The 22,307-nt window shown below is 36.0% G+C and overlaps 1 protein-coding gene across 26 annotated transcripts in view; it reads left to right on the plus strand.

The window, feature by feature from the left end:
* The window catches only part of KCNMA1 (potassium calcium-activated channel subfamily M alpha 1), a 415,833-nt gene that overhangs the window by 165,901 nt on the left and 227,625 nt on the right, over nucleotides 1–22,307 (plus strand). For all 26 annotated transcript variants that reach the window (XM_071438814.1, XM_071438813.1, XM_071438807.1 and 23 more), the window contains one exon: nucleotides 16,607–16,668. In XM_071438814.1, coding sequence (XP_071294915.1) covers nucleotides 16,607–16,668 — 62 coding nt within the window. The remainder of the gene's footprint in view (nucleotides 1–16,606; nucleotides 16,669–22,307) is intronic.

The following is a 22,307-nucleotide window of genomic DNA, read 5'->3' on the forward strand; positions in this document are numbered from 1 at the left end:
GAGGCAGGGGCAATCTCCCTAGACATTGTCAGCCAGGCAGAGTCAGACCCTGCCCTTTGTCATGCCAAGGGCAAACCTGTTCAGAGTGTTTAGATACATGGAGCACAAAATCTTGTTACCTAAAAATCTATACAACATCTTTCAAGAAGAAGAAGAAAATGTGTGTGGAAAAATTGTTTATGAGGAATGTTTGAAGGGAACGGGGGTTGTTTAGCCTGGAGAAGAGGAGGCTTAGAGGTGACCTTACTGCTCTCTACACCTTCCTGAAGGGAGCTTGTAGACAGGTGGGCTTGATCTCTTCCACCTGCCAGCAACTGATAGAACAAGAGGACACAGTCTCAAGCTACATCAGGAAAGGTATAGGTTGGATATTAGGAAGAAGTTTCTCACCAAAAGAATAATAAAGTACTGGAATGCCCTTCCTAGGGAGGTGGTAGAATCACCATCTCTGGATGTGTTTAAAAAAAGACTGGACATGGCACTTGGTGCTATAGTCTGGTTGAGGTGTTAGGGCATAGCTTGGACTCGATGATCTTAGAGGTCTCTTCCATCTGTGATTCTGTGTTTGTGAATAGAAGACAACAAAAGAAAGGAGAACAGGAGCTGATAAGAAATGTACAAACAGAGGAGACAAAAGAGAATGACTGCCCCTTCCCTTTAGTTTGTGGAATGTAATTTAACAGAGCAGCAAAGGTTGCTAAAAGTTAATTATGTTGGTATGAGGTAAATTTCTGTACATGTCTTGCTTTTAAAAGTTTAATAAGGGTTTGGAAGATATTTGATAGTATACTGAAGTCAGATACTGCTTAACAGGGACATTACAGTAGAATACAGTTGGCTGTTAAGTATAAATTCAAGTTGGATCTATCAGAGGATTTTTAACTTCAATGTCACTCCAAAAATCATGAAGTCAAACAAAATTAGTTTCTCTTTACCCCTGTAGCAGCTATGCAGAGTAGATAAAAGGCATACACTGAGGCAGAGGAGATACGGTTTTGTTCACATAATACAAAGTGATCCTTTTGCTACTGATGCTACTAATTATACATTAATTACCTTGTTATGCTGTGACATCATATTGGAGCTAAAAACAATGAGTCAAACCTGATAATGTACTCTGTTTTGTTGCTTATTCATAAGATACTTTGGAAGGTTTATTTATTTTTCTTGCCCCAACAGCACTTCCCAGTGTTTGTTAGGAGAACAAAGCACTGAACACTTAAACCTGTGAATTTTAATGAGTTCCTTTGCAAAGTGGAAACTCACCAAGGAAATTAGTTGTTGATAGTTAGTAAATCAGCAAGGCCCTTGAGGAGATGATATATTTCCAGATGGGTAATACTTTAGCAGTAATAATCAGTTTCATTTGGAAACAAAGTAGAGATAGTAAAAGAATAATGAGAGTGGTGGAAATATATGTCAGGCAGGTTATTTTTGTGATGTCTGACAAGTTGCTACAATTAAAGTTGCATTTGATACTATTTTATTTTGCACAAAGCAGTAAATAATTTTCTTACTCATCAAGTAACATTTATCTATTATAATACAAAAAAAATCTGAAATAAAAGAAAATTTCAAAGTTATTTTTGAAATGGTTGAAATAACACTTTGATATTTTTTATTCCAAATAATACAGGAAAAAAATCATGCCGGTTACATAACTTTGGTTGTGCCAAAAGTGGGTTTTAAAAGAAAAACTTACTGGATGGAACAGTTTATCAAGTTGACGAATGCAAAGGGACAATACTTTCCTACTGTAAAATGTACCTTTAACTGAGGTTTAAGTAAGCTTTCAGAACTGAATGATGCCAATAAGTTGTCTTTATTCCTAAATGGAAAAAAATAAGCAACAAAACAGAGTACATTATCAGGTTTGACTCATTGTTTTTAGCTCCAATATGATGTCACAGCATAACAAGGTAATTAATGTATAATTAGTAGCATCAGTAGCAAAAGGATCACTTTGTATTATGTGAACAAAGAGAAATGCTTTTCATTCGTTTTTCAAGTGTTACAAGTGTTTTTAAATGTAATTTTTTGCTCTCTGTGTATACCAGTTAGGCCTAGTGTGTACCAAAGCTTCATCTGTTAAGATATCTGAGCAAGTGTCTTATTTTGACACTGATTCATATCATATTTGGCATTCAAATTTAGAACATTGCTTGTATCATGTTTATATTTAATATTGTCATATTATTCAGCTCTACAGGCATCACCAAATTAGAAATCCAAGAAATCATATAAAACTCAGGAAACCCATACAATAATCAATGAAAAAATGCAATATAATTTAGCTGAAAAAAAGAAGGAATTTGATTAAGAAGTCTTTGTTTTGACTGATTGGTTTTAAATGGCAAGTTGCTTCTATATGGTGAAAAAACCTCAAACATGTGAATGTATTGTAAGCCTCAGTCCATGAAATTGCAACTAAAGGAGCTCTTAAGTTCATGGCTTATGCAACTTTATTGCAGTGACGTTAAAAGCTGACTAATGCATATTAGCTGTGATAGATCATTAAAGAGCTTGAATTCGTCATCACAGTGAAAAATAGGATAATGAAGATGGCTGAGTGTCAGTTGTTGGTTCAAATTGAGTTTGATTTGGTGCAGGAAAAAAGACAATCCAGGTTCTCTTAAGTTCATGACTCAAAGTAGGACTTGCAGTGAGTTTTAGTCACACATACAATGAGCAGAAGAATTCAGAATAACTATGAAGCTACTCTTTTTTAAAAATGCTTGTATGTTTTCAGAACAGGTTCAGTTTTCATACAATCAAGCTCAATTGTGGTCTTCCAATGCGAAGTTCAAACATATAGATCTCAGATTCAAAACACATCTTCCTGCACAAGGACTAGCAGAGAAAAACCTGGCTCTTTAAACAGCTTGCCAGGACAATTTTTAAAGTACACTATTGATGCGAAACTTGCATGGCCTACTTGTCAACTATGTCAGTCCACATGGTGTGAAAGAAATAGTGTGAAGCACATGTACATTCTATAAACAGGTGAATTCAATGTGTGGGATTTTAGAGTTAGATAGAAGTTAACGTATATGGTGTGTATATTATTTTCCTTCTTGTTTAGGTCTGTCTGTGCTTTGCTTCCTGCCTTTTCCCTGACACAGCCTCCCCAGAGCCCCCACCATCACTGAGGGGCTCAGCCTTAGCAACAGCAGTGCTGAGTGTAGGGAAACCTCCAGCAGCTTCTCAGAATTCACCCCTGCAGCCCCCCTGCCCTGCGACCACAAACAGGACATGCAAACCCTAGGGAGTTTTATAGCAATGGAGATCCTCAACTCCCATGGACAGTCTGAGCTTAAAATATGCAAAACCCCATTAATTCTTGTGGTTTCTGCTACTATATCAGAGTGTTCTTAAAAGTAATATTTCAGCATTTACTTTGAGTTCTGCATCACGGTGAAGAAGCTTCAGGAGCTTGAATTGAAGGCAGGAACTTTTGTCCACTAAAATGTTTTCTATTGTAAAAAAGATAAAAGTATGGGCTTTTCATCAGTCTGCTGGAGACAGTATTTTGTGCATGTGAACAAATACAGAATAAATGAAACTAAGATGGTAAAATCCTCATTCTTTATGTCAACATGAGCAAATGCTGTTCATGTACTGAGAACACTTTGCTCTGAGATCAGACTAATAACAGTTTCTCTTGTCTTTTTCTGTGAAAAAGGAATAGCAGTGTACTTGAGTAACATACATTTTTCATTTTAGTTTATGTATACACCAGGAGACTGGAGAGTGAACATCAAAGACATGATCATTGATCTGGCCACAGAGTTTAAAAGCTTCTGGACAGAATGAGAACTATTTAATAACTGAGTCATTGATGTTAAATACTGGATTTTAAAAAGTGGTGAGGTAATAACTTCACCAAACATTTTTTAGTCCCAAGATTATTGAGGTGGAAGATGATTGATATTAAAATCTTGCTTCATTTTTAGAAAGTGGGGGGGATAATAGAATGGACCATTTAACAATAAACACAAACCACAACAAACAGGTGCTCTGTTTATTCAGTACAGTGGTCATTTGCTTCTAATTCACTCAAGAACTGGTACAAAAATAAGCCTGTTTGGTTACTGTGCAGCTTATACCATACGCTGTCTGTGGCAGAGTGTCTGTGCAAAGTCTGTGTCACCTGTTCTAGCAAAGTCTCCGTTCATCCACAGCAGCCTTTCCTCATGCCCATGTTTTATTTTGTGGAGTAGCCCTGCAGCATGGTCTTGTCAGTAGTGACATCCTACTCTAATTCTTAGAGTTAAGAGAGAGCTGCAGCTTTAATTTCAGTCCTGTAAGCACATATGACTGTGTGCTTGGTCTTCCTGGTGTCTAATACACCTGTAACCACGATAAGAAACTAAACTATGGATTGAGAAACTGCTTCAGCAAGATATCTCCAAGGAATGAGTCAGTGCTGCTGGCAGTGGCATTAATGAATCAGTACATGGACTTCCTTTCAGAGTCAGCAGTCTGCCTTGGCACACTTTTACATGGGTCTTTGTTGTAAGATTGATCAGAGAGGCATTCTGGGGTTTTAGGCAATCAGCAAATGGAATTTTAACTTAGTGTTTGAAATTACAAATGCTGAAAGCTCTGTCTTCCAGCTCTGCCTGAGAGTCAGAAAGGAAGCATGTCAGCCAAGCTGTTGAGAAAACAAATTATTTGTTAGCATTAGGATAGTCTTGATAGTCTTCCTTCTTGTGCAGTGTCATCACTGCAGTATAAATATTTCTCATTTGCAGATTTGGTATAAACATTTTCAAGTGTTATTGCCATTTGTTAAGTGTCATTGGACTACTTTTAATAATTTTCTTGTTTTTTCTCACTTTTTGGTCCTGTGTATAGGGCTGTAATTGCAGTGAACTACTTCAGAGGAGGGAGGAGGTCATTGACAAAACCCAGGGGTTGATGAGACTTTGGTTTGATAGAAAACCAAAATAGGCCACTCACTCACCCTGCTGGTCTTTCTCCTTTACCTGCCAGCTTTTCCTTTACTAGACAAGAGCAGTGTCTTTAGGGGAGGCTGAGCATCAGAGAAGTGGGTGTAGCACAGTGTAGGAAAGCAGCTGGGCCTGCAGCTGGGAGAGAGAAGCTTCTGTCCCAGGCTAAAGACTTAAACTCTTGTTACAGATAAAGAGGTGCTAAAAAGGTAATCTCATTGACATCTGCTTTTCAAACTTTCTGTTTAAGAATAGATTCTAGAAAGGTGACCTATTTTAAAATGGTTTTTGAATAAAGCAGCATTGGACTGAATCTCTGTAGGAGCTCAATAGTAAGTAGAGTTTCAGGAGGCAGGGAAGGAAAAAAGAAAAGGGTTTACACTTCAATGGCATAATTTACCTTACAGGAATCTCAGGCAGGTTCTGCAGTACTTATTCAGAGAAAACCACTTTGTCTTTCACAAGGTTTGCTACTGGATGTTTTTTATAGTTCATGAAAAATATTTTTTTTTGCAATACTTAAAAAAACCTTCAAATCCATTATGTACTATAAACTTCTACCCATTCTGTAATGTTAAAATGTCAACTAAAACTGCATATTAACATAAAGACATGGAGTCCTAAGAATATCTCTTATAAATCTTTCACCATGACAGCCTGGTAGTTTTTTCCAATTTTTTCCTACATGATTGCCTGGTAGTTTTTCCAGTTTTGGTTTTTTGGTGGTTTTCAGAAATGCCTTGGAAAGAGACTATAGCTAGGCTGAAGGAAGCATGCAGAAAAGGGGAAAAATTATGAATCAGCTGGCATTTATGAAACAGAATATAAGCTGAAGTTGGATGTTCCTCATTCTCTACCCTCTTTTATGCCTGTGAATAAGACCACACCATAATGAACTTGGTGGCCTTTCATTCTTGCACCTTTATAAAGGACCCTATAAAGCAGGTGGGAAGGTAGGCAATTTTCTCAAAATGGTGTCTGCATGAAAAATAAAGATTCTGATGAGAAATACTATGGGCTAGCAAAGCCAGATAAAGATGCAAAGGCTATGGGCCCAGAGGAAAGGAGGACTTTGAGAATGTTGTTTATTGGTGTTTTTTTTTTTTTAATTAAAATCTTCATGTTCTATGAAAAGAATAACAAAAGCCATGATACCAGAGGGTGAAACTTAAAGGACCTGATGATATTGTCACTAGCAATAGAAGAAGTCTGCTGAGGTAACAGTTGGTTTCAAGGCATTTAGTGGTCACTGCTGTATTTTTTTAAAAGTAAGGGTACTGTATAAGGCTGTTAAAAAGGTACGTTTGAAGTTGATTCTGCAGGCCTTTGGCCACATAGAAAAAGGCTCATAAAAAAGCTTTCAGTTTTAAAACTATAACTGCATAGCAAAACAGAGATGGCAGAGAGCAGGTTGGTTGAATAAATTAGTCTTTGCATCCTAACAGAGAAACTAGTCTTTCCATCCTACCACTGAGAAAAAGCATTCCCTGCAAGAACAGGTTTGTTGTATAAAATAGCTTTTACATTTGCTTGCTGCATCATTTGTTTTCTGCATTGGTCTTTAGTGATAGTTGCAAATCACTGATTTAATTTCATACCTCGTGTAAATTTCCTATCATTTGGTAGATAATGTTGAATCATAATTCCAGATTAACAATATTCACAACATGCCATCACCTTGACAATGACAGTATGGAAATCACCACTGCCTGTAACTGATGGCATCAAAGGCCTCCTTGTCTTTCTCTGAAATATCAAGGTCTGCATATCAGTGCAGTCTTGTGAATCAAGATTTGACCCATAGTAGCATGTAATTATGCTTATGCAAATTTTACCTAAGATAAAAGGAAAATATGTATCAATGTTTTTTCAAGTTGCAGAAACAACTGTATGAACATTTGTTCCATGTTATTCCAAAGCCCACTGAAAATTGCTTTCTTAGTGTGAGTGAATGCTTCCCCATAAACCAAGATCACCACAACCCTGACCAGTCTACTTTAGGTTTAGCTGCTCCCTTAAAATTGCTAAATTTTATTTTCTAATTATGAGAACTCACATCTCATGATCAATGGCTTTATCAGATAATTAATTGGCAGGCTTTTCAGTTCAAATTAGTCTAAAAACCAGAAGAGCTCACATTGTCTTTTTTTGTTGCTGTCGGAAATTGAGAGGTCTGATAAGAATTATGTTTTGACATAGCCTCTGTAAAACTATTGAGGTTTATGCCTTTGTTTAGAACTATCAGACTTCTTAAAACTAAATTACTAAAAAGACAAAAAATTAGTGAGTGCTACAATTTACAATGCTCAGATTTGCTCTCTATAGTTTTCTTTTGTACACTAATTAAAGGCAGCTTTTTGTATTCACGCATTTTCATGTATAGCTGGATGACTAAGTAGGCTTAGATTTATTCCCAGTGATAAAAAAGTCAATTTTTTAATCTTCAAAGCAGATTGGTAAGAGAGATTTTCCTATAGCTATCAGTCAAAGCTATCAAATTTGGCAAAATGACTGAAGGACAAACAATGGCAGAGAAAAAGGAGGAAAAAGATGCTTAAAAAGGTGGCTTTCAAAGCTACTGTGCTCTTTAGCTCTATTGCCAAGTTTCCCCCCTTCCTATATCACGTAGTCTCCTTTTGCTCATTTTCCTCATTGATGGTCCTGTGTTTGATATCCCTGTTAATTGTCACAGAAAGCTGCTCATATAGTTGACATTAAGCTGTGCCAAATGGCTGAGCAGAGAACATGACTTGAGGAGCAGTGAGCTCCTGAAAATCCTCGTGTGAATGGCCGAAGGTTTAGTGGTCCCTATTAAAAAAGTCATGTTGATGGCTACCTCCCTTTAGAGTCTATGAAACAGTTATGGATTTTTCTAGACTTACAGTAGAAGTTGACCAATGTATTTGCAAGTATCAGAAATTGTTATACTCTGTTTTGTCTGGAAATGAAAGTGCTAAATTGCATTTATTATATTATATTACAAAAAGTTTAAGAGAAAACCCACATGAGGTAATGGTACATGGAAGATGAGAGTTGTGATGTTGGTACTGCAGCAGCAAACTCCTTTTGCAGCCTGTCAGATGCATTTAGCAGTGAGTCTTTTCCCTTCTGTGTTTTGTTTTCATGTTTTAAAGTACACTCTTTGACAAGCATTCAAATCCTCTGTCGTGTGCTGAATGATTTCAGCATTCTTGATTCAGTCTTTTTCTTGAATGAAAATTTACTAGGCTTTACTGCAGCCAAGAGCTTCCAGTTTTTCAAATACATGCACAGCTGTATCTACCTTTGCTGTATGTGTGAGTTCTGGTGACTAAGAACCTAAACAGTTCAAATGGGAGGTTACTTGTTTCTGTGTTTGTGGAGTTCTGCTGTTTGAAAATGGAGAAATAGTAGCAGGAAATCTGAGTAACACAAAATCTGAAAATTTAGCAATTTGTTCAATTATAAAACCTTAGCAAGGAGGAGTAACCTCTTTCTCTATTTCTTCTTTGAACATTTATTGGCATGACTGTCTGTTGTGTAGGCTGCATGTCAGACTAATGTCAAAATAACTGAGGAATGTGAGGATTCCTTTTGTCTGCCATACAATCTAGTATTAATTTTGAATGTATAAGGTAAATAATTTCATTAAATGTCATCCTTAAAGTGATTCATTCACAAAGAAATGTACTTCCTTTCAGTAATTTCTTATGGCATGGCAGTAAAGTTTGAGCAGTAAAGTTTGAGCTCCCTTTAACATACTGTTAATATGTATAATATTGTACAAATGCACTGTGAGTTGGAGGAAGAGGCCTAAATTCTCAGAAGGTCCACATTTTGGACTGCAGTTTTTCTTGAAAACTTGTTTGAGTGGTTTCCTTACCTCAAACCCTTTACTTCAGCGATACCTTTCTGATTTTAGCATTTTAAAGACACAACATTTTGTTTACCCTATTGTATTATTCTTTTCTGGTATTTTCACCACTATTCTTTGTTTTCTGTTTTGTATTTTCTTTGACTGTTTCTTGGATGTTCTCCTATTTTGTTGTCAGTTACGAAACTGTGAATGGTAAATGATGAGGAGTATGGACAAGAACTGTGAAATCAGTTTTTGTGGTTTTGTTTGGTTTTGTGTTTTTTAATTTTTATTATTATTATTTAATGTTTTTTTTATTTTTTGAACAAATACTTTTAAGAAAAAATACTGCTTAACTGCTTAATAGATAATAGATAATTGCTTAATTCAAAAAGACCATGTTTTCCAGTATTTTCCTTTTTTTTTTACAGTTTATTGATTTTTCAGTTCTGTATTGCAGTATTCCAGATACAGAGGTGGGTTGGCAAATGACTACATTACGTTTTAATGGTAAATAGATTTATTTGATTTGAGTTGATTACTTTCCCAGGTGTTGCACCATCATATAGTTAGATTGGTTTATAAATTAATTATAAAGAATTTGATTGTGATTTTTGGGTAATATCTTGTCTTCTATTCTGTCCAGGAATTAGCACACTTTTGTGTTTTGCAAGATGTTCCATGCACAGGTGGTGATTTTTTTTGTGTAGGCACTATACCAAAAAGTGCAGCTTGCTGCTTCATCTCCCCTTGATCACTTTGTTTGGCCAGAGGTTGGCCAAAATATTGTTAGAACAAAGTGCTCCAGATGAAGTTACCTGGTTCCAATTCTTCATGTGGAGATAAACCCCCTTGTGTCACAACTGAAGCACAGTAGCATAGAAACAGAGAAAAAAATGCACATGCTGCATTCCAGGGTCTGACACAGAGGCTTTCTTGGGCTGAGCAAATGGCATGGGGCTGTGAATTATCAGCCACCAGCACAAGTGCTGCTCTGGTGCAGTGCAGGGTATGACAGGAGACCCTTCCCTGGGTTCTCTGGCCTTTGTGCAGTTCTGCAGTTGAGCTGGCTGGTTTTCATTTTTGCAGGATCTGAGTGACAGGTCATCAGTGGTTTCTCTAGAACAACGTGCCAGCAGGCTTATTGGCAGCCTTTATCTGCAGTGGGACAGTGAGGAGCTTGGGAAGGAGAGCACTGGCATCCCCAGTAGTCGGTGGGTGATGGTCACCAGCACAACGCTTTTGCTCAGCGTGCTTGTAGAGCCAGTCACACGTCCACGGGAAATCTGTGAGAGCTATTCTTCTGCCAATGTACAAAGAGTGGTTTTGACCCTAATTAGGTGACTTCTAGGTAATCAGGAGGAAGAACCTTTTAGGCTGGGAGCAGAAAAGCCCCTCAAATATGCAGATATTTACAGACATATAATGCCATCCACTTAGCTCCAGATAGTGGCACATTTTGATAAAAGGTACTGCTATTTTTTTGACTAATGATACTGAATTGGAAAAGTTGCATGTGTTTTAATTGGTCATATTGCCAGGCACTCTCCCAGCAAACCTAATTAACTTCAAGTTGCAGAGCACCATTAACAGATGGGACTTTTTGTCTTGTATTTTTTCACTAATTAGAAAATCTCAGTCTTTTCACATTTATAGATTTAACAGAAGTTTTCATTTGATTGTCAATATGTCAGTAGAAAGTTGAGAAAAACCCCAATCTGTATCAAGAAAGCAAAATGAAGCTGAAATATTAACATACATTGAAGCATGTACAGAACAGATGACAGCAAAAATGCTTTTTAAAAATCTTTCCTCAAATCAGATTGGAACTGTGTGTGGAAAAGTATATAGAAGCCCTTTTTTTTGTTTGTTTGTTTAATTTTTGGTTTTTGTTTTTTTTTTTTAATATATTTCTGTTTCTGATGTCTACTTTAGTAATTCCTTTATTTTGATTTCACAGCATTCCTTATAATAAGCAGTCTGCTCAAATGAGATGTAGTCTGTTCAAGTCTATGCAAGAAAGCTGAATCTTTATTGGAGAGAGAAGAAAACAGAGCTTGTGGCAGGGAGACTGAATTTGCTAATTCTCCTTAGTATGGTTTCATTCAGAGATGTTTCATATTCTATTCCCAGTTACCTATTACATCAGTTACTACAGTCATGAGTAGTTAGGCAAGCTCACAGTGATTCAGGCCTTTACCATCATGGCTTTTACTTGTACATTTCAGATATTCCCAAACTACTGCTCTGATGCATAAATTAGATATTTGGGAACTAAATATATGCCATTTTTTTTTTGGTTTTTTTGGTAGCTCTTCTCTGTTTGCTCTTATCTGTTTTCTGTCCCAGAAATAATGTTATTTCTATATTTCTTATCAATATTATTCAAGTCTGTAAAAAGAGATGCATTACATATGATCTGTATTTTTAAAGATATATTTATGATAAGTACAGAATTTTAGTAATAAACTAAAAACTTTATTATACTGGGTAGTGACTTAATGGTACCAAAAGTATAGTTCCAGAAAAATTGGCAAAAAGTTTATCATAGAGTTAGTGACACCTTTCTACTTAAATAAAACCCTTTAATGCACAGAGCCCCTTTGCTGTCATAGGCAGTGCTGCTGCCACTGATGCCATGTCCTGTTTGGGGTCTTGGTGGTTACGGTGGCCTCAGGAGAGGCCCCAGCTGTGCAAGACCCACTGCAAACACCTGTAGTGAAGGGAGTGGTTGCCCTGATGAGTTTGACATGGAGTATTCCTGCCAAATCCAAGCAAGAGGGAGAATTGAGAGCCTGGAGAGGTCAAGTAATATGCTTAAGTCACACATCATAAGAATGGTAGGACTAAGGACAATAACCAAGACTTCTGATTATTCATGGTCATCAATCAGAGCTCATGCTGGACTACTTTGATGCCTTTTGGTTTTAAAATTAAATGCTTGCTATGAATTTTCTGACAGAAGTTTATGGAGAATTTACTGCCCACTGGTTTATCAGGTAGTCATTTCTCACTCCCCTTCACCTCCTCTTTTGGATAAACTCAGACTTGTCTTGGAAAATGTAAGCCTGTATGAGCTTTGCTGAAGGGGAAAATTTATATAGCAAAAAATCTTGTAAAGCTGACCAATTTACAGTACTGTTTTTATTGTGTGCTGATGACTAAATTAGTTACTGTAAAATTTAATAGCTGATGAACTTTTTTGTTCACTCCTTTTTTGTAATAGCAGTAAACAAAAAACTAAATCGTAAAATGTCACTGAAAGGAAATGACTTGCATGTAAAATCTTGTAAAAGATTTTCACGTCAGCGTTTCTGAAAAGTTTTTAATGTGGCTATAAAAATTGCAAAATTCGGATTTAGTGTTTTAGTTGCTTCAAGCTCAAAATGAAGATTTCGTAACTAAGAGTTAGCAATTAAGTATCTGAGTTAGCAATTAAGTTAACTCAGTAACTAAGAATTGGCAATTTTAGGTAAGATCCTCTGGATCTTCTATGGTCAAGAAGGTCTTACTTTTGTTAAATTGCAGAGATGTGGGTACATCTCCTAGAGTCTACAAAGTAATGCTGGGATTGCCAAACTAGAAGGAATTGATAACTTCTGAAATGTAACTTGAAGCAGGTGGGTCTTTAGATTTTTATGGTTCTCATTCCTAGCAAATCTGGACAAGCAAATTCTGTCTTTCTATAAAAGAACTACAATTGATTTCTTATTTGATGGTTAAAGGACATTTGGGGTTTATATTTAAGGTATTTTCACCCAAGTTAGATCGAAACATCAGGCTATTCACATCTTAGTAGTGCAAACATTTCTAACAAAAGTTTAATGGATCATTGAGGCTTTAGCTTTATGTATACAGGAACTAATTAGTGTTCTCCATAACTAATTATAAATATAAAAACAAATGGAATTTTATTTTAAAATCATAGTTGATAAAACTGAGTATCTTATTAACAGACTTTACTGTGTGAATGTAGAAATGAAAACCAAGTAAATTTCAAAAAATATTAGTAACTAAAAACCTAGTATATTCTAAGGATTACAGTAGCCTTTGGGTAGAATAATTTAACCATAGAACAAGAGTTTCAAAGAAACCTTTTTGAAGAACAGTACAGAACAATTGTTGTCAGAAAAAATAAGAACTCTCTGATGCCCTGAGGTGTTAGGGGTTACAGATTTCTGAAAGTGTTTCGTTTTTTTTTCACTGCATACTTCCCATTTTAATACTTAATTTTGGAGGAAAATAAAAAGAGATGATTATTCCTTTTTGATTTTCTGCTTTGCCTCTTGAGTTCTATGCTATTTTGTATTAATTATGTTTGGATAATTTAATCTTGTATAAGCACGAATTTGCCTTTGAAACTTCAAAGAGTTCTGTTTCAACTTTCACAGAATGTTCAAGTGTTACAGGGTGAGAGAATCTGAAGTTCCTGCTCTAGAGTCTCTTCATTAATAACTGTAGCCCTCCTGTCTAATGAGCCAGCCTTCTTGCTTTCCCTTTTTTCTTCAACAGTGCAGTTTTGGAGTTGCAGGGGGAACAGTGCCACCCCTTGGATCATCCCTTTGTTACATAGGCTGGGGCCTGAGCTTATTTGGGACAGTGTTTCTCGGAGTTGGTTCTTGCCTGCAGTATTATTATGTTGTTACACCCTTATCAAAACTCTCCTTTTTTTCTTTCTCTTTTTTCTTTTTGTATTTATTATGGATGCCTAAATTTTGACTGCAGTCAAAGCTCTTGTAGAGCATCTTGGAATCAGTCAAAACATTTTTAGTTTTCCTTAGATGAATTATATCTGCAGTTTCTCTGACTCTTGCCATAAAAAGGCATTCTACTTTTTTGTTTAAATCTGGGGCTGGATTTTTCTGTTCCTTTTTTAATGAAAGATTTAGGGATATGCAGCAACTATTCCATATATTTCCCCCTCTTTTCTTTAATCAGATTGGTGTTTATTTTTAATTTGTTAGTAAGTGCTTAGTCAGTATAGATGTTAGCATATGAGTCCACATTTCTCAATCTTATACAAACAGCAAGCTATTATAAATTAAAGGATTCTTTCCTTCTGTACAGAAGGGTTATAATAGATGTGTAGCAATTGCAATGTTTTGGCAAACACATTGAAATAATAAACAAAGGAAGCAAACTTCTTGCCATGGCCTAGTTAACCAGAAAGGCAGTAATTCACATACATACGTGCTTTTCCTTCTCTCAGATTTTAGTTGCTGTGAATTTGGGGTATGGGTCTATGCTTGGGACGCCCCTCTAGCCTAGTAAGGTCTCTAAAACAGATATTATCTCCCCTGGCAACCTAGGGAACACTAGAGCAAACTCAGTAAGTGTCATCCTGGGTCTGAATAACCAGGTTACACTCCACGTTCTTTAAATGGGAATACAAAAAACTTGCATCTGAGATATTATCATATAGCATACAGGAGTTTGGGGTTTGTTAAAATCTATTTTTTTTTTATTTTACTATAACTTTAACCTGATTGGTTCAGGGTCTGCTTTTCCCACACACTTGATGGTTTCAATTTCAGCTCAACTCCCCTGTCACTTAGCGAAGGAAAAATGTGTTTCTCTACTAGCAGGAAAAACAAATGGAGTTTCATATTCCATTCTCTTCTGATACCCTTTCTGTAGTTCTTTGAGACATTATGTATCATGTTAGGTATGTGTTTCAAGGCAAGAGAAGACAAAATAAGCCTTGGTTTAAAATCAGGTGTGTATATAAATATATATCTATATGTTTTTTGCATTTTAGTGGCAGTTACATGAACCGTCACAGGACATCTGAAAGCCTTAAGTGTTTTGGAAGGTCTCACCCAGAATCCCTGTAACATTGAGCCAGCACAGTGATGATTAACAAAGGATTGGCTATAACTGAAGTGTAAGGCTGATGCAGTGTTTTGCTGGGTTTGCTCTACAGGACTCCTTTGGGTCAGAGGAAATGACTGAAAGTCATAACTCGAGACTTGCTATGTGAAAAGGAAAATAAAAGTTTTACAAAGCCCTTGTGTGCTTTGTGAAACTTGAATGAATAAGAAGAGTATTTATAGAGTCCCAAATGGATTACAATCTTAGTTTTTAAATTTTCATTTCCAGCATTAAGTGGCCATCTCAGCATTCTGCAACCCAAAACTCCTACCATAGGGTAAATCTCCTTTGTTCTGTCGCTTTTTTTATGGTTGTTTTTTCTTCTTTACTTTCTTCTGTTATTTATAGATTGTTTGCTTTTTATTGTTTTGTCATTGCTGTTTTCTTTCCTGATTTTTTTAAAGAGATACCTATATTTAATAGTGGCTTTGAGGGTGCTGTTACTATAGAAATGATTCCACAGAATGCAGGATAAAACATTACCACTAATACTTGACTTTAAATTATTTGAAAGTAAATAGCTGTGTTTAAAACTGGTTTGGGAAAAAGCAAAATTTTTGCCAAAATTGTAAGCTCTGTGTTCTCAGAACACTCAGCACTCTTTAAAATTTTGTTTTTTAAAAATGCAGACTTTCCTTGAAATGGATTGATAATAAATAATGGAGCAGATTTGATTCAGATTGAAACCGTGATTGTATCTAGCTTGGAATATTCCAACAGGTAGGGCAGAGTGTGCATAATAATATGATTCCCACTATCTTAATTCAGAGGAAAATGGGCCTTGGGATGGCTGCTAATCATAATTTGGGGTATGTTGTCAGATAACAATCCACAAGTTCTATTCACCACTATAATTTCTTGTGATGGTGAGACTACTACCAGTTGATATGCATTTAATTTCACCTTGCAACACCTGTACACAATGAAAGAAGATTTCAACTCTAGATGTTAACACAAATATGTTAGACTTGGGTAGTAAAAATGTTATTTCAATGAATTTCATGCTTTGATTCTTGAATTTGATGGACAGATCTCACTGGTTCAGGTGATAATGCATCAGACAAGACAACAGATACTTGTACTCAGGCAAAATACTCTTTTTCAAACATTCACAAAGTAAAAAATATTATGGTCAGCAGGATATAAAAGTAAGGAAAAATCATTTAGGCTTTCAGTTGAATAGTTATTTTAACAATTAGTGTTAATTATGTAACATTCATACATTAATGACTATTTTATTGAAGATATGTATATTTTTGATATTGGCCATGCAGAACTTCAGAGTTTGGTTATGTAATAATTATATCTTGCTTCCGGTGCTGCCTTTACAGCACTGAGTGACAGCTGGGAGCAGAGCAATGTCTACACTGTTTCAGAAAGTCCACTTATAATGAAAACCTTGTGTGTCCCCTCCTTGCACTGTGATCCTCACTCAGGCTTGTTCATAATACAGCAGCTTCAGAAAGAAGTCTGAAGCCTGTATTGAATCAAGATGTTTTTATTCCAGTACTCATCTGTAGCTTTAAATGTTAAGACTGTCAACAAAAGTCATAACTTTTATCATGTGCTGCATCAAGTTTTGCTTTAAACTGTTTGACAGTTCACTGTAGTCCCTATGGACATGAGTGCATTCTTACAGTTTTCCTGTGGGTTTCACATCCATGTATATAATGGAAGTTTGGTCACTCCTGGTTTTTGTACCAATGAGCAATCCTGAAGAAGAGGTCTGGTAAAGCCAGATTTTTCTGTCTCTTTTTAATGCAAGAAAGATTCTATGATAATATATAATGTTTGAAGCTCAAGTAGGACTAATTTCCTTAAGAAAATCAGAGCTGAAATTAAACTAGCTTATGATTTATTTTTGATGTCTTTTTTTTTGTTGTTTTTGTATGTAAAAGAATAAATGGTTAATGCTGTTAAATAATTACTCTTTTCTTTTCTTTTGTAGGTTGTCTTAGTCTTCGCTCTTAGTATTGGTGCTCTTGTAATATACTTCATAGATTCATCAAAGTGAGTATTTGAGTACATGTTCCTTTCTCTCCTTTCCTGCAGCAATTATACATCTCTGAATTTCTCCATTCATCTACTTCAAATCAGTGCTTGATCTCATTGCCTGAGTGCAAAGAACTCTATAATAGCAAAGGTTCTACAAAAATAACTCAAGAATGGGAAAAAAATTACATAAACTGAATTGAACACAGTTACATTGGATCTGTAGAATGGAGAGGAAAACTACTTTTGTGTATTGAGATTATACATACTCTTGCAAAATTACAGTTTTTATATTCATTACACATGTGCAGAATCTTTCTTTCAAAATCAAGACTAGGGTAAGAAATAAAGACTAAAAATATTTGTCAGAAAATTGCAGTTTGGAGGAGTAAAAAGCATCTGGGGAGACTGACAAGAACACTTGTGAAAACCTCTGCATGAATTAGACAGTATGAGCATCTCTGTATTTCCAGCTTCTGAGCGTGATAGGTTTCTACCACCATAAGGTGAACTACTCATGGTCTGCAAAGCATCTCAGTATGTTTTAGGTTTACTCGGATGTTATCATACAGTGGTGTGGTTTTGGCCAGGCAGAAGAAAGTTTTATCAGGCTGTGTGGTGGTTTGATACAAACAAGATAAGTCAGACCATATTCTGATACTGTTCATACTCCACTCTTGTGTTCACATTGAGCTGGGCACTGTCAGTGTTGTAACAGGCACACTGGTAGCCTAACACAGAAGAAATTAGTAAAAAGGAACTTAAAAAAATATTCTTCCTTGAATACAGTTCTTTTGGGAGCGTGATATTCTGAAGAATCAATAGCAATTTAAAGTTCTATGATGACATGCTCATGCTTTCTCTGAGCTAGTTTAAGGTTTTCCATTACTGCAACTGTTAAGATTGTACACCAGAGTCAGTCCATGTGAGCCTGCCTACTGTCCGTAATGATAGTAGTAATGCTCTAAAACAGTCATTCTGTGACTCAGAAAATCAGACATTCCTCTGCTGATATCCGTACGTCCCGATATTTGGGATGTGGTGGCACCAGCAAAAGGCATTCTTGGATACGTGGATGCCAGCTCTGTGTTGTGCGAGTTTGAAGCCATAGATGTGTTAAGGATAATGCAAATAACTAAAGCAGAGGTTTTCTTTGTGGAGAGGAGCCACGTGGTGGGAAAACTCAAGTTCTGTCTTGAGCTCCCTTGAAGTGAGGACAATTGGTTTTCCTTCTTAACATTGCAATGAGTGTTTCTGTTGATTTTAGCAATTTTTCCTTAATATGTCACCACTGAAGTATGTAAAGTGGTTCCTTCCTGAAGATATTTGCAAAACTTTTTAAAGCAAAGTGGCAAAGCTCCTGGATACCTGATAATTCCAGGTCAAAAGTGTGGAATAGATTAAAACCTGTTCTTACTTATGTTTCAATTTCAGATCAAACTACAGCGATGTGTCAGGGTAATTGCTTTTTCTGAAGTTAATGGAATATATGATGAATTTTTGGCACTGCATTTTTGAGTCTTTGATTCTTTTCCTCAAGAAGAGCAAAGCTGACAACATGGGAGACTTGAGCTTTCTTTGGGCCACACAATCCATGTACTACTACCAGCTTATTGATTTCTTGATCAACAAGTGTTCTAACTGGGCATTTCTCTTGGCTTTCAGTCAATATTTAACTTGTGCTGCAGTTTAAATTGAGGAACCTCAAGTTAGCATACTGTAGTTGCACACTTTTTCTTCAGTTTCTCCTCCTTTCTCCCCTCTTACTCTTTTTTAGTTCTATACTCACATCTTGGTCTTTTTGGTGGTTTTTTTTTGTAAATTCTTAGTGGATTAATTCACGTTAGAAACACCCCATATATATCCCTAAAGGGAAAAGTTCTGCTTAATTTTATTCTGCTGACCTGACACCCACTTCAGCAATGCAGAATCAAATAGAGTGTTATATCAGTGTATTTAAGATCTGCAAGTGCATGCTTGTAAAAAGTCATTCCTTTGAGAATTTGGTCAAATTATTTTGTATGTGGATGACTTTTTGAAAGGATTGTGATTCCCTCGAGGAAAACAGTTTTCTTGTGCTTCTTCTATCTCCTGTGGTGCCTTTGAGTTCATTTTTTGGCTGTTGTCTTTATTATTTAGGGTGAAGCAAGTCTGTTTTACCTATGCTAACAGTTAGACTTCATGATTCCAACCCAGGTGATTTTGTCTACTTGTTCAGTAGCAATTTAGCTGGAAACATGTCAGAGATACTATACTAGAACTTACTTACCAAAACATTGCAAAATGAAAAGTCTGATTTCTTGTTTTGGAGGATTCATGCTGGTTTCTTGCCATTGCATAGGAATAAATTAGGAAGGAAGGATGCATTGGAAATCTCTGTATTTTGTTTGAGAAGTTTCCTGTGTGAGAGCACAAGGAGAAAAGTGTCATTAGCAAATTATCTTGGAAAGTCTTACTAGAATTTTTTTTCCCCCCTGAAAGCAGCCCTTTGTGTCCTTAGGAATTCTCTTGTGGGATCATTTGAGGCTAAGTTGTGATAGTGTACTGTGTTTGGCTTTCCTGCTTGTTTGCTCCTGCTTCCGTGTTTTGTCTTTTGAGAGACATTTGATTTTGCTCAGCAAAATCTTCTACAAAAATACTGCAGGCCTGGTGAGGATTATTCATTCAAATTTATTACAGATACAGTGTTACTGCCCGGGAGAATTCACATCTTTTTCATTTGTGTAGTCTGTGTTACCCCTTTTACAGACATGTATGAGGTATGAAGTTTATCTGAATAGTTCTGTAAGTCCAAGTCTATGTAAACATAAACACTCAAGTGGTTTTAGATCCCAATCTCATTTTCATTACAAGTCCTTAAGCTTTTCCATTTTAACTGGAATAATCTGCAGAACATTTTTGATGATTCCCTCTCGGTTTCATGGCCCTTCAAGGAAACAGCAATTTTAATTTAATTTGTAAATCAACAATGCTACATCTGAATTTTAAATGGATCTCATTGGCCTGATGTATAAAAAAAATGAAGATGAGTCTAATAGGATCAGAAATCAGTTAATAGAAAAAGCTTTGATTTTACTATAGCTTTCAGGTTACAGTCTCTTTTTTGGAATGTATTATTTCTTTTCAATTTGCAAGACATAGAAAAGTAAAATATTGATTTTTTTTTTTTTTTTTTCCCCCTCAAGTAACCAGTTTAGGGCTATGCTGTATCATTTTGCTGAGGACATCCTGTGCAGTTCATAGTTCTGTACTCCCAAGTATGTATTTACCAGTATTTTGGGTGTGCACAGATTTTAAATAGCCTTTCAATCTTCATATTTGAGGAGTTAAGTGAGTAGGACTTCAATTGTACTAAACTTTATTTTAAGCCTTCCTGCTTATAGTGAAATCTACTCATGCAAAAGTATTTTAATTATGTTTATAAAGTTTGCCTTAGTACACTCGTTAATCCACACTAAGTGGCTACAGGAACGTTCCTTCATGCTAAGTACGCGGTTGAATTAAAATATATACACATATATATGTATATTTTTTTTTTTTTTTGTTATGCATGACTAAGAGATGTAGAAGTTGACTTAAAATTCTGGGATCTGGTTCAAGGAAAGGTTAGATTATATTTACCATTGCTGAAATTGCTAAAATTTCAATGGTCTGTGAATTGGCAAGTAGCTTAAAACATTATTATTCCCTTATTATTCCCTGCATTCTTGTGAGGGGAGTCTACCACAGTACCTTGCAGCTGGTGGCATTGTAAAATTTTAATATTTTGCTAATTTTAATTTTGTTAGCACTGCATCTGTTTCTGTGAGCTGATAAATTTTGTTTCGCACTGAAGGAAATCCAGTTTATATGTGTTCTCTTCACCTATTTTTTACATAAAAAGGGAAAAAGAAACTTTTAATTCCCCTTAGTTATATTAATTGCTCACTTGTCAAATGGAGTGATAGGTGTAATTTTCTGATTCAGAGAAAATTTAGCTGAAATATATAAGTGAATTTCTTGTAAGTATTTATTTTGAAGTAACGTGGGTTTTAGTATTATAACAGAATTGTAACTTCAGTTGTTCCTACTGCTGATTCTCAGCAAATCACAAAGTTTGTGTTCATCAAGCCTCAGTCCATACTCTTTAAACTGATACATCATTAAGTAACATTTTTGGTCTTAAGTATTTTAATTTTATCTTTACTGTGCTTGTAGTCGGTGCTGAGTGTACACCATTATTGCTTTAATTGAAAAGTGATTTCCAGAAGAAAGCCTTAGTTGTGACAATGATCTTTAATTTTCTTCACTGCTCTGCAAATTTTGCTGGGAAAGTGTCCATAGCTAAGATTCATTGCTTTCATTAGCATGCTGCAGTGGAAGCCAGGTGGGTGAGCAGCTCAATGCATGGCCTCTGCAGGCAACTGAATACCAGGATGATTGAAGGTCTTTGTTAGGCACAGATGGTGTTAATTATGAGTCAAATCCAGCAGCAGCAGTGATATGATTATTATAAGGCAAAAACCAAAAGAAACAGGCCACAGTGGAGGGAAAAAACCACCTGGAAATGATTGTCCATGTGTTACTATGCACTTGCTTCTCTAGGACAAAGGGATTAGGTATGATTATATGTCTCCTAGTTTTGTTGTTAGACATTGTCCCTTAACCACCAATCGTGTATTGTCTTGAATTATTAAAAAAATCTGGATGTAGTGAGGCATACTGAAAAATTAGATGCATGATTTATGTACTATCAGTCTCTTAGCTCAGTGTTTGCATTCATTCTCTGACATGTTCAGAGACCTTGAGTTTGGCAAATTATATGCAGATAAAATTTGTATAACACTACCTGAACAACTCCTCCAATTTATTTAGGAGATTATAATAATGAATAAAGGAAATTCCTCTGTATGTGTTTATCACGTTAATGAAATAACATTGGATTACACTGATTTTTGCTCATGGTACAGAGTCTCTGGTTAGGCAATGTGGAAATATTCTGAGTTCTCTAGATAAACCACTGTAATGAAGCTTCTGTTAATCAATGCCAGTAGTTTGTGTTTGCTAAATAATGAAAATGAATTGTTGCAAATGAATTAAATGAGCAACACTGTGAATGATAAAATGGCAAACAAAAATAGAGTTCTTTCATAATAATTGGCAAATCAAGCTCTGGGGAAATTTTTGGGTATTGTTTCTATCCCTTGGTGTTCTACAGAAATTCTTAGTAATTGTAATGCACAACCTTGATGATGAGAAATTCCAGTGGGACTACTTTTCTGAAGTGTTGGGCCTTGTAAAAGATCCCAGTAACTGCCACTGAGTACCATTGAGTGGAGTTTGACTCTCTTTTCTTAGTACCTGAAGGAGGCTCTTTAAAGTGTTTATAGGTTTTGGTAAGATTATTTGAGCCTTTGTCAGAAGAGTCTCTCAGCCCTCCTCATATGACAAGGCTCCAGTTCTTTAACATCTTTGTGCCTCTCTCTGGTCTCACTCCCCTGTGCCTGTATCTTTGTGCTGGAGACACATTTCCTAAAGCAGCCTGGAAAATGCTGCTGGCCTTCTTTAATGCAAGAGCCCATGCGTGGCTTGGAGTGAACTTCTTGACTCAGGTCATTTTCTGCAAAGCTGCTTTCCAGCTGCAGCCAGTTGCATGCCATGCTAAGGAATCACTGAAG

Source organism: Agelaius tricolor, unplaced genomic scaffold (genome assembly GCF_023055355.1).
Source record: "Agelaius tricolor isolate 1412-34295 unplaced genomic scaffold, bAgeTri1.0.p SCAF_13, whole genome shotgun sequence".
In the NCBI taxonomy this organism is placed as follows: domain Eukaryota; kingdom Metazoa; phylum Chordata; class Aves; order Passeriformes; family Icteridae; genus Agelaius; species Agelaius tricolor.